General features: G+C 43.3%; 1 protein-coding gene across 1 annotated transcript in view; it reads right to left on the bottom strand.

The window, feature by feature from the left end:
• The window catches only part of VAV3 (vav guanine nucleotide exchange factor 3), a 412159-nt gene extending 394810 nt beyond the window's left edge, over window positions 1–17349 (bottom strand). Inside the window, exon 1 of the mRNA XM_043878931.1 lies at window positions 16843–17349. Within this exon, the coding sequence (XP_043734866.1) occupies window positions 16843–17046 (204 nt within the window). The 5' untranslated portion in view covers window positions 17047–17349. The remainder of the gene's footprint in view (window positions 1–16842) is intronic.
• Window positions 17350–17936: the final 587 nt, after the last annotated feature.

The following is a 17936-nucleotide window of genomic DNA, read 5'->3' as shown; positions in this document are numbered from 1 at the left end:
AATGAATTTCTCAAGCATCTAGGGAAACTGGCATTAATAATACCAACCATAACTGCATTTAGTGGAAGAACTGTTATTACCGCTCTCTAATGTGCAAAGCTCTGAGGAAGGAACCTGTCATATATCATCTCCTAACAAATACTCTAACAACATACAGAGAAGACGGTGCTCTTCTCTACAGGCAGCTGAGAGAAGAGAGAGGCCAAAGAGCTGCCCTAGACCGTACAGCTAATCAGTACCACATCCAAACTCAGGACTCTAAAACCCACGTTCTCTTCACTGTAAATGCCACTCCCCAATTATCAGAGAAAATGGAGGCTCAGAGAAATTGAGCAATCTGAGACTCAGAGATCACAAAGCTGGTTAGTGACAGCATGAGAATTCAATGAAGGTCTCCCAGTGTCACTATAGGCCTCTTCTTATATCACAGTTGTCATATAAGAAATCACCAATAGATAGATAAACCTATACACATTAAATCACGTTTAAGCCACAATATTCTAAAGCTTGGATTCAACTGATCTCAAGAAAACATCTGCAGAAAGACAGAGTACAACAGAAAAGAAAAATTTGCCAAAGGCCAACAAAAAGTTATCCATCCAATAAACTGTAGGAAAAGCCCTGTATCATGAAAAGATTAGATGGGGTGGGAGACAGAGGACCTCCCATCATTACTAAGTGCCTACTATGTCCTAGTACTGTGCTGGCTATTTTGCCCAACAGAATTTACTTGCTCTTTGCACCACTCTGCAGGAAGAATCCTATTTCACAAGCAAGACAACTAAGATGGTGAGAGATTAAGGGATTTGCCCATAGTCACAGCCCATGTGGTATGATGTGAACCCAAGCCAGTCTGACACTAAAGTTCATATTTTTTTCAATAAACCACACTGCCTCCCACTGCAACAAAACTGGTAGAATTATATTTTTTTGCATTCTGTGATTAAAATGAAGGACAGAATAATATCTGGCATTCTTGTCCAAGCAATATTAAGGCTAATGTTACTAAAGTCATGCCACAGCCATTCATAGAAGCACTCACTCTGTGCCATGTATGACTTGGAAACATAAAGTTGAACAAATGGTCCCCAATCCCATGGAACTCAAGAGTCTGGGAGAAGCAATGCTTTTGTGTCACCATTAATGAATATCCATATTCTTGGCAATGGGGGACACATCTGTGATATCTCTTTTGAAATGGCAAAAGCTCAGCTCTCTTAGGAGCTGAGTAATTCTGGATGGCTAAATTTCTGGATAGCTGAGAATTTTCTCTTTGAAGCATGAGATCTTGGACTTCACAACTTTTCCTATTTAATCATTTCTCAATGCTTTTGTCAATTCTCTCAGGACATTCTGAGTTCCAAAGCCTGAGATCTTGTGTTCCCCATTCTCACTGATTCCCCTTTACTATTCTGTCCAATGAATGGATTGATAGATGGACGGGAGTGAATAAGATCTTCATAATAAGTACCTCACGTAAGAAATTCTGAACTCAATCACTTTCCAATCTTAGAGAGTTTTTCTGGTTTGTTTTTAAGAAATAATATGATTTAAACTTCTCTTGAAGTTCTGGGTCATTATTAGCATTGTGATTTGAGAAAAAAAATAATGTGCTATGATTCAGGAAACCAAGTAAACTTGGGAAAATTGATGCATATATTAGGGGTCTTAGACTGATCATTTTTAAAAATGAAGGAGCTGAACTACAATTATCTCTGAGGCGTCTTCCAGCTCCACAACTGTATAACTCTTTGAAAAATAAAATCAGTTCCTATAATGGTCGATTCAAACAGAACCATCCCTCCCCAGAGCCTTATGCAGTATGTGAATTAGTTTGGCTGCATTCTCCATAGTTTAAGATGAACATGGTTTTTGAGCTCCTGAGTCCATGATTTATAGTTTTGACTACTGGCAACCTAACTTTCAGTCCTCCCTCTTTTCTCATTTTAACTTGCAACCTGTAATTTCCTTGAAGTTGGAGGGGAAAGAAAAAAAAAGGCTTAATGAAAGGAATGGAATCTACATTTATTGAGTATCTTCCAAGTGCCAAATAAAATATGCATGACTTTAATTAATTTAATCCTTACAACACTGCAAATAGGTATTATCTCTATTTAATAAATGTGGAAACCCAAGATCAGAGTTATTAAGTTGCCCAAGGTTGTAAGTGGCATAGCTAGGGTTCAAAGCCAGGCTGATGTCTCCAAGGCCCACGTGCTTTCTACTACACAATGCCATGTATTAGAATAGGGAGTAAATTAAACATCCTCAGCCTTGAAGGCAGAATCTAGGAACTCTCCCTAATGATTACCTAAATTACATTTAGCTTATTGCAAGTACATGGAGTTTAAGAAATTCATTTTCTCTCATCTTCTGTAGAGAAGTAAGGGCTTTATTAGTATTCTTTATTATTTTTTTTAAGTGCACTTTTTTTACTTAGCTTATTTTATATAAAACCCAGGAGGGCTTTAGGTAGTTATCAAATGAGCAAGGGTACCAAAAAGCTTAGTGCTAGCTAGGTGAGAATTTATATGTATCATTAAAACTGGTGAATCATTTACTAAACACTGAAGAGAAAAATTAAATCCTTTACCAAATTTTACTATTTTTCTCTTAACTAAGGTCATTAAGTATAACTATATATTTGAAAAGATTAAAAACTCAACAAGCTTTACTATCAGGACTGCTGCATAAATATGCTCAAGAATCCAGCTTCTCATGCTAGAATTTATCAGGATGAAGCTGATAAACAATAATTATATCACATCCTTTCCTTAAACACTATCTCTGGAGGCACCCAAATCTTTCAGGGAGGTGCTCATCCTGAGCTCCAGAAATCTCAGTTCCTGCTTCCTCTTCACTGTAGATGAATGCCTTATATTCTACGGAATCTCCAAGTATAGTTTATGAGCAAATGCAAGATTCTATTTCCAAGTACTCTGTCATTATTAAAAAGTTGAAGTCCCCAGAGGAATCGGGTGGAGAGGGAGGTGGGAGAGGGGATCGGGATGGGGAATACGCGTAACTCTATGGCTGATTCATATCAATGTATGACAAAACCCACTGAAATGCTGTGAAGTAATTAGCCTCCAACTAATAAAAAAAAAAAAAAAAAAAGTTGAAGTCAAGCATTTCTTGTGTGACTGACTATGAACTAAGCTAACAAACTTTAACTAGCCAACAAGCACTTTTTCACATTTGCAAGTCAAATGCCAGGGAATTTAATAATCATCTGCTAAATCTGCACTCTGGAGTATCAGTAAGTGATCAATAATTCTACATCTACTTTCCTTTGTTAGGCACCACATATGTGATTAAGTGAAAGTTGCACTAATTCAAAGATAACATTACCATAAAAAAAAAAGGCTTACTAAAATAAGCAGACACTGTGAACTGTTTGCAAGGGGGGACATGCAGCCTCAGTCCTGCTGGGAAATGACAAAAATGACTTGGGAGCTTCTGGTTTGTCGGTCGATGTTCACTCAAACACACCACTGGGTTCTGCAGACCACAAACCAAAAGAAGTACTTATGCAAAATGTTGAACTTCTCAGTTTTCATAACACCTGGTTCCCTCTGGGATTTTCATTGATTAAATATTCCCTTCGAGACCCCAACTCCTCTCTTGGGAGTCAGAAGGCCAAAAACTGTACACATGTACTTGGAGAGTTCGTGACAATCACTCCCTCTCGTAACAGTAATAATGGTCACCATCACAGGGAGTGGATGAGGTGGACGGGGCCAAGGACAAGTTCAGGAGGGCTGGGTGGTCACGGTGAGGGCCAGGTGAACTTGCAGGGGCTGGGGGAGAGGCGGGGGCTCAGGGAGTCTGTCTTTAGCAGATTGGAGTCTGAAGCGGGAATGAGAGGAAGCCAGAACCTGAGGTATTCCAAAGCGGTGAGAAAAGCAGCGTGAGGCCGCAGTGAAGCTGGACAGTGAACGCAGCCGGCAGCGCTGGCTTCAGCGGCTCTCTTCAGCTCACAGGCAAGAACAGGAAAGCCTGCGGAGCAGGGGGGCTCCAGGAAGGCCCCTCTGAGGTCACAGAAGGCGAAGGGAGTGTGGGTGAAAGTGGCTGGCTGCAGATCCAGACCGGACTGAGGAGTACACAGCCAGGGGCAATAGACCTGGGAAGGAGGAGTGGTCAATCACCTAAAGAGCACAGGCAGGATGAGGAAGGGTTCAGACAGGTGTGAGGGAGGGAGAGGTGGCCAGCCAGGAGGTTAGCGGGAGAGCCTGCAGGCCTCCACATCCTCTCTCTCACACATGCACCCCACCCAGCTTTCTTTCACAAACCTTCTTCCTCTCTAGTAACCACTCACGTCTGTCCTCTTCCTGGTCTCGTCTCTCTCATCCAGTTGCGTGCACTTTTGCACTGACCTTGTGGCCTTCAGGGACTTAACCTTCTTTGTGCATTTTTGCAAAGGCCTCCTTCCAAGGTCAAATCTGCTTTCTCCCAGCCCCTCAAAAGCAGAAACTCCCTATGATTTACCTTTATGCCTTCAGTGCCCTGCACACAGAGGGAGGCACTAGACAAATGTCTATGGAAAGAAATACCAGGAGCCAGGCACACACGCAATCCACTTTGTGCCATTAATGCCATGCCCTGCACATCAGCAAATTAACAGTGCATCCAAAAGAGCATCACTTACCTACCAAATATTTGCCATGTTCATCATTCTAACTCAAGTCTCCCTTCCCATCCCCCTGTCTTATAAGGGCACGTCTGAGGTAAAATCCATGCTCTAGACTGAAAGCAACACAGGGTCAGGGACTGAGTTTTATTCACCTTTGAATCCTAAGCATCTACTACAAAGCCCAATATTTAGCAGACAAATGGATAATTTGATTCATCAGTCAGTCATATGTACAAATTCCCATGAAAACAGAACCAAACAGAAAGCAGAAGAGCTCTAAAATTACCAAAAAGCAAATAATCCACAAACTAGATAATCAGACTCTAAATGACTGAAAACTGCTTTTATTATTTTAAAAGCTTCTATTTTAAAGACAGAAAACTTCAGTACCAACATAGTAATGTCACTTTACGTTTTCAGAGTAGGCCTTGCTTTCTCCAAGCTCCTGCAGTTCACCATCCATCAGCTAAGCTAGGTACCAGGAATGGGAAACTTCACTGAATTTGGAATTAGGACAGCTGGACTCAAGTCCTGACTTTACCACTTCCTGTCTGTGACCTTGAGAAAGGTCCTTTAGCCACTGCACATCTCAATTTCCTTCTCTGCAGAGCAGAGATAAGATCGTGTTCTTCCTGCCTCTTAGACCTAAGAGGATCAAGGAGGTACGGGGAGGAGGGAGGAAATAAAATCTTGCTGAATACCTACTATACCCAGACATTTTACATATATTACTGAATTCTCACCACAATCCTGCAAAGTAGATTTTTACTATGTCTAGCCTCTTATAGGAGGAAATTGAGACTCAGCAAGGAAACTAACAATTTTATGAACTTGGGAAAAGTTAAGTGCCAGAGCTGGGATACAAATATTTCTGGCTGGTCCCAAAGCTCTCCTCATGAAAGACAAAATGAAATCTAAATATGTGTAAAAAACATTTAGCTGCTTTTTAGCAAATTATCGTATCTGTAAGTATTTTCTATCATTGATTTAAGTATGGAAGGTGGAGACAAAGAGAAACAGCTATTTGCTAAGGCCACATGTCAGAGACAGAGATGGGGCCAGAACCTGGGTCTCCTGACTTCTGGCCTGAAGTCTTTTCATTAAACCACACCACCCCACACCCCCAGGAAAAGGCTCCTGACATTACTGGACACAGAGGCATGATGCTTGTTTTTTCAGACCAGCTGTTACAGATCTATTTTAGGACAAGCACTTTGAAAATCATGGAAGGTGAGTATCAAGTGTTTCATTAAATATTCCATATTAATTGACCCTTTAGAGAACTCCCACGTGAGCAGCATATGCTGCCGGCTTCCTGTTAAGCAAGCCACTGAGAAGCTGACTACACTTCTTGCAACACACATTTTGAAAGCACATTCAGACAGCAGCACAAAGTACAATTCAAAAATAGTTTTCCATGAAAATCAGAAGTAGCTACTACTTCTCTGGCTGTGCTTCTGTCCATTAAATGCTCATGACTGGGGAAAGGCAGAATGTAAATTTGTGACTGTCCTTAATTCCAAGCAGGGTCTGTGTTAATAGTGGGAAAAGAAAAACGAGTGGGATATAATATTCCAAATAACAGCTAACAATAGATGTCTTTGAATTTATAAGAAGAATGGTTATAATATGGGGGGCTGGGGGGAGGAATAATCATGTGGAAACATGCCATGTAAACAATGGTATTCTGCCCAGGGAAATGTGAGCAGTCCTGACCCTACTCAAGAGCAGGGCATTAAACTACGTCCTGGAGACCAGCTGTCAAAGGCACGGTGTTAAAAGGCCAAAAAGGACCTGCTATACACTCATTGTCTCCTTTCCCCTTGCTACCTTTCCTCAGTTTTTCTGCCTTTATTTCCTTTCCCCATCACATACCTGTCAAAAGCCTCTCTCCCATTTTACACTGATACATGTGATAAATATGGATAAAACCATCCAGCTAATACATTCAATTGTTGTTTAGTCACTAAGTCCTGTCTGACTCTCTTCCAACTCCATGGACTATAGACTGCCAGGCTCCTCTGTCCCTGGGATTTCCCAAGTAAGAATACTAAAGCGGGTTACCATTTCCTTCACCAGGAGACCTTCCAGACCCAGGGATCAAGCTTGCATCTCCCACATTGGTAGCCGGATTCTTTACCTTTGACCCACCAGGGAACCCCAATTCAATACCCTAATCCAAAGTTGCTACTCAACATGCAACTTCATATGGAGGTGCTATGTTCAAGAGCCACAAAACCAATCAGTACATTCTTCTGCAGGAATGCCACAAGAGCAAAAGACAGAGGAACAAAGAAAAATTCCTCATAGCTCACTTTCAGATTTGCCAAAAGCCTTGCAATTGGGATCTCAGTTCACTCTAAATGTTTTCATTCTAATCTTGACTCCATCATGAACTACTTGTTAGGACAAGTTACTAACTCTTAACCTTGAAGAGTATCACAAGGATGAACAGCAGTGTCCCCCTCCTGGTGCTGTGATGACTGGCTGAGATAATGTGAGCAGTGTTGCCACATTGCCTGGCATGTTTCTGCAAAAGCAGTAGTAATAATCATCGTAAAAGTAGTTAACATTTATTGAGCATTTGTTATGTGCCAAACACAGGGATAATTAGTTCATTTGGTCCTTTCAACCACTCTAGAAGGTAGGTTCTTTTGTTAAGTCTGTTTCGAGATGAAGAAGTTGAAAGACAGACAAGTTCAGGCACTTTCTGGTAGTCACTCGGGGGAAAGCAGCAGTATGTAGCAGAGTAATGTTATCTGCTATGTTAGTAATGCTGCTTAAGGAACAGATGTTTCTGGTTTTTAATGACATAGTGCTCAGCAAATATTATTAAATTTTATATAGGTGTGTTTGACAAGGTAGTAAAGAGTTATTTTCATAAATACATCAGTAAGTTTCACTAATGCCTACTTATGTATGCAAGAAACGTATGAGTCCCCGGGTCAAATTCTAGAGATGTATATACATGAAAAAGCCTATGATAGCCTCAAGCAGGCTCACAGCATGGAAGGGATAAAGATAAGAAAAAGATTGCAAAACAGTGCAAGGAATGCTGCCCTGCACCCTTGTACACTGTACAGTGAGGCACGACGCAGTAAGGGATCAGCCACACACAGGGAGGGGTAGGGTGACCCTCACTGCAAAGGGCCCTTGAACCAAATCTTCACTCAGACTAATGAGAAAGGGCATTTCACGTGGAGAAATGGGCAAACACAATAGCAGAGAGACATTTAACAGCACAGTTCATTTGAGAAGCCACAGAAAGGTCAGGAGCAGAGTTGAGAAAGCTTTCAGACATGAAGCAGTACCAGCCCACGGGCCCCTGAGTGCTTACTATGGAGCTTGGATTTTATCCCATGGTCCATAGGAAACCACTAAACAGTTATAAGGGGGTAGACGGCAGACCTGCCCTAGTAGTTCAGGTTAAGCTTTAGGAGACCTTACTCATTCTCCATCACTCCTGATGGTCATCGGCAAGTCTGTGTGTCTCTATCTTGAAAACGTATCCTGTGCGTGCTAACAGAAAGAGCCAGGAGACAATAAAAGACATAGGAAAGCACAGAGATAGAGGGAAGGAGGGCTGGCCTTTGCTAGGAGCACTGATAATTCACCCACAGAACACGAGAGAAAGCATCGTCTATGGGTTAGATGCAGGAAGGTGGGAGCCTGAAGAAACTCTCCTCTGACTGTGTCTGTTTTCTCAGAGGAATAGGAAGCAAGATCACCAAGTTGAGAGGAAGAATGGAAATGGAAGTTCAGGGATAAAAAGTACCAAACAGGCATCTGGGATAGCCACAGACTGAAGTTTTCCAGTTGGCCTCAGTGCCCCTTTACACTCCTCAAAAAATAATTATGGAGAATCCTCAGCAGCTTTTGTGTTTGGGAGTCTATCTATCAACACTGAACATATTGGAACTTTAAAACTGGGAAATCTTTAACATATACACAAACATACAACCACAGCAATGACATCAGCAGCGTGTAGCTTGGGGAAAACTCCACTATACATCTGTGAGAAAATGAGAGTAAGAAAAGGCAAATAATATCTTAATATTATTTTTAAAAGTTTGACCTTATGGAACAACTAGAAGCATTTGAGGGGCTGTCAGAAGTCTCCCTCATAGCTCAGTTGGTAAAGAATCCACCTGCAATGCAGGAGACCCTGGTTCAATTCCTGGGTCGGGAAGATCCACTGGAGAAGGGATAGGCTACCCACTCCAGTATTCTTGGGCTTCCCTTGTGACTCAGCTGGTCAAGAATCCGCCTGCAATGCAGGAGACCTGGGTTTGATCCCTGGTTTGGGAAGATCCCCTGGAGAAGGGAAAGGCTACCCACTCCAGTATTCTGGCCTGGAGAATTCCATGGACTGTATAATCCATGGGGTCACAAAGAGTCGGACACAACTGAGTGACTTTAACTTTCAAAGTGACTTTAACTTTCACAGAAGTCTCCAGATCATACTTTAAGAATGTGTGGTCTAGAGAAATGTAATCAGATGGCTGAGTCACCTGAGGCACCTACCTGAGGACAGGGATGTTGAATTTAAAGTGAGTGCACGTAGGAGGCATAGGTGTTCCTCCACTGGGTTCAGCAGCTGAGCTGCCGGCAGAAAGTGAAGAGCTGGATTTAACCAGGGTTGTATTTTAAACAGATTGAATATCACTACCCAAGAGAAGCTAAGGAAGTAGCTACAATGGCCATGGTATTTAAGATGAGTAAGAAGGAAATGAAGACATGAAGGCAGTGAAGAGGTGGTGGGACCAAGAGTTCAAAAGATTGCTGAATTTTAGGTATTAGTAGAATAATCCAAAAAGGAAGGATTAGTAAGAGAGTAGGATGCTTGAAACAGAAAACGGAAGGTAGCTGGAAACAACTTCAAACTCAACATCCGAAACTGTCTATATGCCCTTCTCTCTGAAATCTGCACCTCCTCTCTATCCCCCTAGGCACCCAAGCCTGAAACCTGAGGCTCATCCTGGATACTTTCCACTCTCCCTGCATCTTAAGTGGTCCCAAATCTGATCCATTACAACTCTTCATCATCTCTCATCTCTCTTGCTCCTCCCTGCGCCTCCACTCCAGCCCCTTCTCTGGCCGCGCATCCACCGGCCTCATCTACGCTTGACTGAACTTCAGCAGGAGTCTTTCTCATACCCAGCTCCATCCTGCCCAATTCACCCTTCACTGTGCTGTGGAAGAACTTTCCATGGTGAACTCTGATCATGTGATCTTCATGCACGCATCCATTCATGAAGAAACTATAACCCCAGAGATGGGGACATAAAATAGGCAGATATAGGCTATCATCATGAACACCGGGTCCATCAGAGCATGAAAAGGAGGTAATGCCACAGTGTCATGAAATAATACAGGGCAGAGGACACACACAAAAAAGGCAGCAAGGTAGAAAACTCAAAAACTCTCAAGGTATTTACAGAGACGCCAGCGAAAAAAGTTAAGTAAGAACATAAAAAATACAAGAGAACCAGAACAGTGTAGCGTGGTGAGAATTAGAATTTCAGGACAGACGCACAGTCAATAATACAAACTGCCACTGCGGGTTTAAGGAAAAAAAGAGTATGTTGTATTTGAAACTTAGGATCCTATCAGCGGTGATCTACACTGGATCAACCCTATTTGCATTACAAATATGATATAATTTTCTCCATCTTAGGAAAAAAAAAAGGCACTGTCTCATTTTCATCACCCTGACAGACACAGGGTTGTACCTCACCAGTAAAGCTTTGGCACTCCAATCCTTTATCCTAGGCTCTGGTTCCTAGAGAGCCCAGGTTAAGCCATCAAGTATGCAGACAGACCAAGTGCTTAAGATGCCTGAGCTACTTCACATGAAAAGATATTGACTGGTGTCAAATATAAAATTATGCTGGCCAAGAGAATAAGCCAACAAATGGCAAAGAGGTGACTGACTCCTGAGAAGAAAGACTAAATAATGACATTATTCTGAACTGACTGGCTAAAAATGTAACTGCCACACCACTCTTTTTGGACAAGGATAGCCTTTTCTTCCCCCTCAACCATGTAACCCAGTAATCTTCACACAGCAGTACCTGGTGGCAGGGATGCAGATTTGCATTTGGAAAGCACATCTTAAAGTTAAAACTAATATAATTATGGTTTTCAAACAATGTAGTTATGTATAGCAGAAATAAACTTCTCTTTAAGCATTAACAGTGATAAAAACACAACTGTGTAGGTGAAAAAGACAATCATTGTAATATCAGTTGTAAATAAACAAAATACTAGTTGAAAAAAAAAAAAACCCAATTGTGTGTTAGGAGCTTTGAAGGAAATCCTGGGGACAAAAGTAGTGAATTCTTTAAGCAATGCTGCATCACCAACGCTTAGTACTTGGTGAAAAATATTATGTTGGGGAAAAAAACATGGACGTCAATGACTGAATTGAAATGGTATTCAGCAGAGTAGCCATCAAAATGAAAAGTTTTAGGAACACATTAAATATATTTCATATATGTGTATGTGTTAGTCACTTAGTTGTGTCTGACTCTTTGTGATCCCAAGGACTGTAGCCTGCCAGGCTCCTCTGTCCATTTCTCCAGGCAAGAATACTGGAGTGGGCTGCCATCCCCTTCCCCAGGGAGATCTTCCTGACCCAGGGATCGAATCAGATCTCCCACACAGTGGGCAGATTTATTACAATCTGAGCCACCGTGGTGTAATGGCAACCCACTCCAGTTTTCTTACCTGGAAAATTCCATGGACAGAGGAACCTCGTAGGCCACAGACCATGGGGTCACAAAGAGTCAGACATGACTGAGCGACTAACACTTTCTGGTTAAATATATTTCACTTATTTTTTTTTATATACATACATATCTTTTCCACACATACACATATATACAACTGTGCCATATGATAAAGTTTGTCTAAATCTAAAAGAGCTCTTGTAATTGGTATTACATAAAAATCTATATGATAAGAAAATAACCCTTTTGATCTCTTTTCCCCTACTAGCCAGTATCCCATTTATCTGCTCTCTCTGCAGCAAAATTACCCCCAAACACATGACTATACTTGTGGTCTAGATCCCCTCCTATTTGCCCTTCTTCTCCAGTGGAGTGTTTGCCCATCACACCCCAAATCTGTTTCTACCAAGGTCACTCAAGAATTTCATATTGCTTAATACAATAGTCCATCTTCAATCCTGTTTTCACTTGAACAACATTTAACATGTCTAATCAATCCTCCTAGAAACACTTTATTCACCTGATTTGCTCAAACCACATTCTGCTAGCTTCCCCTCCTACCCCATGGCCATTTTCTCTCAACTCCAGTGCAGGGTCTCATCTCTCTACCCTTGACACATGGGAAGCCCCAGGGCTCACACCTCTGACCTTTTCTTTGGACACTACACCCTACGTGATACCATACACTGCCAGGATTTTAAATACCATCTATATCTGATGCCTCTGAACTTTATCTCTCCATCTCCAACTTCTACAGTTGCCTGCTCAGCATCTACAGGCCTGATGGGCATTTCAGACAGAACTAACTCCACATCATCCTCCCCCTCTCTCCACCTTCCATCTTCTCCATCTCAGACAATGAAGATTCCATCAGTTCAGTTCCTCAGGCCAGAAACCCTGGAGTCATTCTTGGCTCCTCTCACCCCTGTCATCTGATGCTGTCGATAAGTCTTTGCTGGCTCCACCTTCAAAATATACCTAAGGCGGGTTCTTTCCCATCACCTGCCCTGCAATCACCCTGGTCAGAGCCACCATCATCACTGCCGGAATGACTGCCTGAGCCTGACTCTTCCATCCTGGCTGCTCTGCTCAACACAGCAGCCAGAATGACCCTATCGAAATTAAGTCAGGCCACGTGATTCCTATTTTACTCAGGGTGGAAGTCTTAAGTCCTCCACAGTTCACAAGTGCTAAAAATCTAGTTCCCATCTTCTCTCTGATCTCATCCCTACCACTCCTTCCCATACTCACTCTCCTCTAGCCATTGACCTTCTGGTTGTTCCTCCAGTTTACCTGCCATTTAAATACCTCTCACGACCTTCGCACTTGGGTGTTCCTTCTGCCAGGAACTTGCTTCTTCCAAACATCCACATTCCTGCCTTCTTGCACTCTGTTCAGGTCCTGCTCAGTTGTCAAATCCTCGGAGGAAGCCTTTCTTGACTACCTTCCATAAAATCAAATCACATTTCCCTCTACACCCTTACCCAAGCTCACATCTCTTCAGAGCCCATCACATTATATAGCCGTTTATTTATTGTTCCTCACTAAAATATAAATCCTTTTAGGGCAGGGACTCTATTGAGTTTACTGCTCCAAGCCAGTACCTAAAACAGTGTCTGGCACATAGTAGGAACAAACTATTTGTTGAAGGAACCCTTGAAAACTGAATAGGTCATGTTAAGACAATTCAAAGTTTACCTATACTGTACACAGTGGTCAGTAAATTTATCAAATGTGTTATTACCATCCTAAGACAAAGCAAAAATTACAAAATAATAAGATTAGAGAAACTGTCTGCAATGCAGGAGAAGTGGGTTCAATTCCTGCGTTGGGAAGATCCCCTGGAGAAGGAAATGGCAACCCACTCGAGTATTCTGGCCTGGAGAATGCCATGGACAGAGGACCCTGATGAGCTACAGTCCATGCGGTCACAAAGAGTCAGATACAACTGAGTGACTAACACAAAGATTAAGATAATTTCATTGACAATACATCCGTGGTTGATTACAGGCATTTATGGAGACCGTCTTAACCACCAAAAGTGACATCAAGCCCAAAACCCAGTCTTCCACAAAGCACCTCCCCAGTACAAATAGCACAGAAAGGCTCTTCTCTTCCAGAATCATGTATATGCTTGGTATCCTATCTAGAACACTGTTTTGGATGAAAAGTAAATCTGTCTAGTATATACAGAGATCAGATTTCACAGATTGTGTGGATTTTCATGGATCATCTGGGTTTTATTTAACTTTTATTCTTTATAATAAAAGGAATATGTTTAATGTGTAACTAAATGGGATTAATATTTAGCACCTTAACTAATAAAATAAAATCTAAATCAGGGTTTTCAAAAAAAGAAAAGAACCTATATTGAACTGAAGAATATTCTCCTCTTTCAATATAAGACCTCCAAAAGGCCGATGTCCACAGCCAAAAACAATTACTAAGTAAGAGAATCTAGATCCCATTTATAATTTTATTTTGGAGGACAGCTGATTAAGACCCCAAGATTCAAACCTAAAATTGTCTAATTATTTGAGGGTTATCATTTTTTCACACAAATAAGGTAGAAGACTAAACAAGAAGAGTGGAAGAAATCCCACTCATTGGAGATAAACATTATTAAAAGAGGCTACTCATTTTAGCCTCTTTCTGAAAAATTAAAAACAAGCAATAAGCAAGATACTGATACACTAGAATTTCTGGTGTCACTATCTGTTCATAACAGTCTCAAATACCGCAAAACTCTGAACTGAGAGTCTCCAGTTATTTCCTGGCCTAGAAGATCAGGTGTTATAAAGAGTCTATTTCAAATTAATATCTTCAATAAAACTTAAGCCAGGTGGACAGAATGAGTCTTAGACATAGCAAAAGCCACAAGAACTAGTAATAGCAACTCTAAATTCAGAAGAGTAAGGTCTGCTGGGACATATGTCAGAGTTTCACTGGGTTATTAGATTATTCACTATAGTGTATGAATTGAGCTGACAGATGAGGAACCTGATAACCAGAAGCAGACAGAACCTTCACCAAGAAAGACAGGAGTAGTTAGAGGCAGAGATGTCAGCCCAAAGGAACTTGTAGACTTTGCAATTGATGTTTAGAATTTTGATTGTAACCTTTTACTCTTAATGTGACAATAGCCAAAAAAAAAAAAAAAAGTTTTAAGTAATTTTGCTAAAAGTGAACACCTATTAAGTGCATAGTATCTGCCAGGCACAGAAGGTGTGTTAAATACGTCAATGAATTATTTAATGAAAACATTATGAAGTCTCATTTAAGAATTTAAGGACAACTTACACAATACAAGATCACCTGTGTAGAACTCAGTTTTTCAGCAACATTCTCTCTCTGCAATGTAGCCAAGAATCAGGAAGACAGCAAGAAGAGACATCACTGTATTCAGGTACTAGCCTTCCACAGTTCATTTTTGGAAGAAGTCCACACTCACAGAAAATTGTTGTTTAGTCGCTAAGTCATGTTCATAGAAAATTACTGCACAGAATTTGGAACCAGGAAGCTCAGGGTTAAGAACCCCAAAGCACAACAGTCTAAGGAAGGTCATTCAACTGTTTAGCTCATTATAACATGGTGACTTATCTGGTAGAATAATGTAGTAATTCCTTTAGGGCAAGGATCCTGAGGTGTTCACTGTGGTATTCCCAGTAGGGAATAGAGTTCTTAGAGCAGCGTACGAGCTCAATTTTCATTAATGATGCTTATAATGAAGATTCTTTGTTGTCAAAAATATTAAATTACATCTATTATATTCTACAAGGAGAACAAAGAGCAAAAACACATTTGAAAAAATTTTCACTCATTGTTAACACTGAAGTAAAGGTTAGAAAGTTAAAACAGAGAACCTTGGCTGTCAAAAGCACTTGATTATTGAGAACCACTTAATGAACAACCCCCAAGTGTTCAGTTTCAGGACACGCACAGTACCATATTACCTGCTGGTGGACCAAAGCATCCTAAGGCCATAGGTTAGGTGGAAAATGGGGATCTGCAGACTGGATAATCAGTTGCAGCTCCCTAGAGAACCCTGAGCAAAGCAGCAACTTCCAGCTTAATGGAAAAGTCTGTTAAATCCTTGGACATGATATTCCGAACTGCGACAACTCTTAAGGGGTCCATGGAGTTAGCCAACACCACCCCCGGAATATGGGATATTATGAAATAAATTATCTCTCTTCTAAAACTGTATGGTTCTCACCACTTACAAGCCTGTTCTTTCTTGGGAACCACTAACCAGCAGGTTGAAGGCAGACGGGCAAGGTATGCAGAACTGGAGGTGCAGACGGGCCCTGATAAAGCGCTGACATCCAGAAGAGAGGAATGTGTGTGCTCTAACTTTAAAAACATAATTATTACATTACCTCGAGTCTGCATTATATAAAGTTCTGCTGTAAAAGGCACTGTTCTGGTTGCTAAGTAGCTGAGGCTCTGTATCATTCAGGATTAGTGCTGCTTAAAGTATATCACGTAGGGAACTGTTTCCTCTCCCTTTCAAGCTGAAAGTGGTTTTTTACTCTGAAAGTGGCTTTTTCTCTAAAAGAGATAATAGATGTACTGAGTTGTATTTAACACCTTTCTGCATAAAAACTTTCTGACAGGACCAAGAAACTACCATTCCACTGTGTAGCGACTCACGAGTTTAAGATGCACACAGCCTTCCAGAGTTGCATTTTTTTTTTTAAACTCCTCAAAGAGGCACCTCCAGGAAGGGCTCCAGCCACAGAAGCCAAGAGTGCACCATACCACCTGAGCAAGCACTGAATGAAGGCAGGCGGAATCTGGAGCGAAACTTCTCGTTTCCTGCTGCTGTTGAGAGAGGTTGGACTGGCTCCTTCTCACATGGCTTAAGACGAGCTATAAACACAACCATGAAGCTTGCCAGCTGGCCCCAAGCTCAGGGGGCTTTCAGGGCAGCCGCTACGCTGTGCTCCCTTTTCCGCCCTTTGGCAGTGTCAATCCCGTACAGATAACGGTACCGGAACGCCCTCCACTTCCTAGAGTCCTCCTTTATGTCATGCTTCCTCTTTCAAGAAAACATGGGGACGAAATGCAAGCAAAAGAACTAAAGGCATAATTACCCCCCATCAGCTCCTTCCATGCCTGCCCATCGTTATTAAAACAGAGCTGGACCAAACTCTTTTTGTTGAGCCCAACACCCACACCCACACACCCATCCACCCACCCCCAGTAGGTGAAGGGCACCTTAGGACAGCTTGTTCTTTCCCGCCTCACAGAAAGCCCTTAAGAAATCCCCATACCATCTTAGGACACAGGGCTCTAGCATTCAACTAAAGAGCTAAACCACGTAAAGCCAAGGTACAAGAAGCCGAAGCGGTCCGCAAAGCAGAAGGCAGGGCAAACAGAGAGTACCTAGATGTTTGCATTTACACAAAGGCATTAGCCGGCTGATTAATGGGAGATGCCGGCTGGAGGCGGAGGCGACCGCGCCGCCCTCGTTACCTGGGACATCTGCGGCCTCAGGTTGATCTCCTTCAGGTTGATGGAGTGCGCCCGGAGGTTGTTGAGCAGTTGGCAGAGCAGGACTCCATCGCGGAGGGTCTGGGCCAGGTCGAACACCTGCGCCGAGTCCCAGGTCACCCGATGGTTGGCGGGCAGCACCTTGCAGTGGATGAGCCACTGCGCGCATTGCTTCCACGGCTCCATGCCCGACGGCTCCTGGACGCTGCCCGGCCGGGGCAGGCAGCGGAGATGCGGCGGCGGCCGCCAACGCCGCCGCCGCCGTTCCTCGGCTCCGCCGACGCCAGCCGCGGCCGGCCCCTTGCCTGCGAGGGTGCGACGGTGCGAAGGAGCAGGCGCCGCGGCGGGCGGATCCCGGGCCCCGCGCCGGGCTCGGCTCCGATCCCGGCCCGGGTCCGCCGCCTCCTGGCCGCCGCCGCAGCGAGTCCCGCGCGCTCTTCGTGCGCTCCAGCCGGCTCGGCGGCGGCGGTCGCGCACAAGCTTCCGACTTGCGAGCCCGGCGCCGGGCGACTGAGCATGCCCAGCGCGCGGGCCGCTCTCGCAGCCGTCTGCGAGTCCCCAGAGGCGCGGGTGGGAGAGCGCGCGCCGCCCTGGCCCCGGGTCGACGGCCCGGGCGGGGAGGGGAAGGGAGGGGAGCGGGGCGGCCAAGGGGATCCCTCAAGGCGCCCCCGCCCACCACGAGCCCTAGGGTCGGCGGAGCTCGCACAGCCCCAGGCGTCCGGAGATCTCCTGCTTGGGGGGAGTGTGTCTAAACAGTGTAATTCGGTGGGGGCTTCTATTAGGACCTCCTAAACACAATTTTTAAAGGGTTCGAGAGGAGCGAAGGATTAATTGGGGCATCCGGACTCCCCAAAGAAATGAAAAAAAAAAAAGCACAGGGCATCTTGAGAACGCAACGCTGAAAGTTATAGAGATCGTTACCCCTCACCCCTCCACCTTCTAAATTCCCTTCCTACAGATAACTCCTGTCCCCCCGAGTTAGTTGCTCGCGAAGATGTTTTGCCACAATAAAAGCGTGTATCTGGAGACGCCTGCCGAACCTACCCCCACCCCTTCCCGCAGCTTATTTCAACGCG

The sequence above is a fragment of the Cervus elaphus genome, chromosome 20 (assembly GCF_910594005.1).
Source record: "Cervus elaphus chromosome 20, mCerEla1.1, whole genome shotgun sequence".
Taxonomy (NCBI): domain Eukaryota; kingdom Metazoa; phylum Chordata; class Mammalia; order Artiodactyla; family Cervidae; genus Cervus; species Cervus elaphus.
The sequence above is the reverse complement of the archived record's forward strand: the minus strand, read 5'-3'. Positions and strand labels throughout refer to the sequence as shown.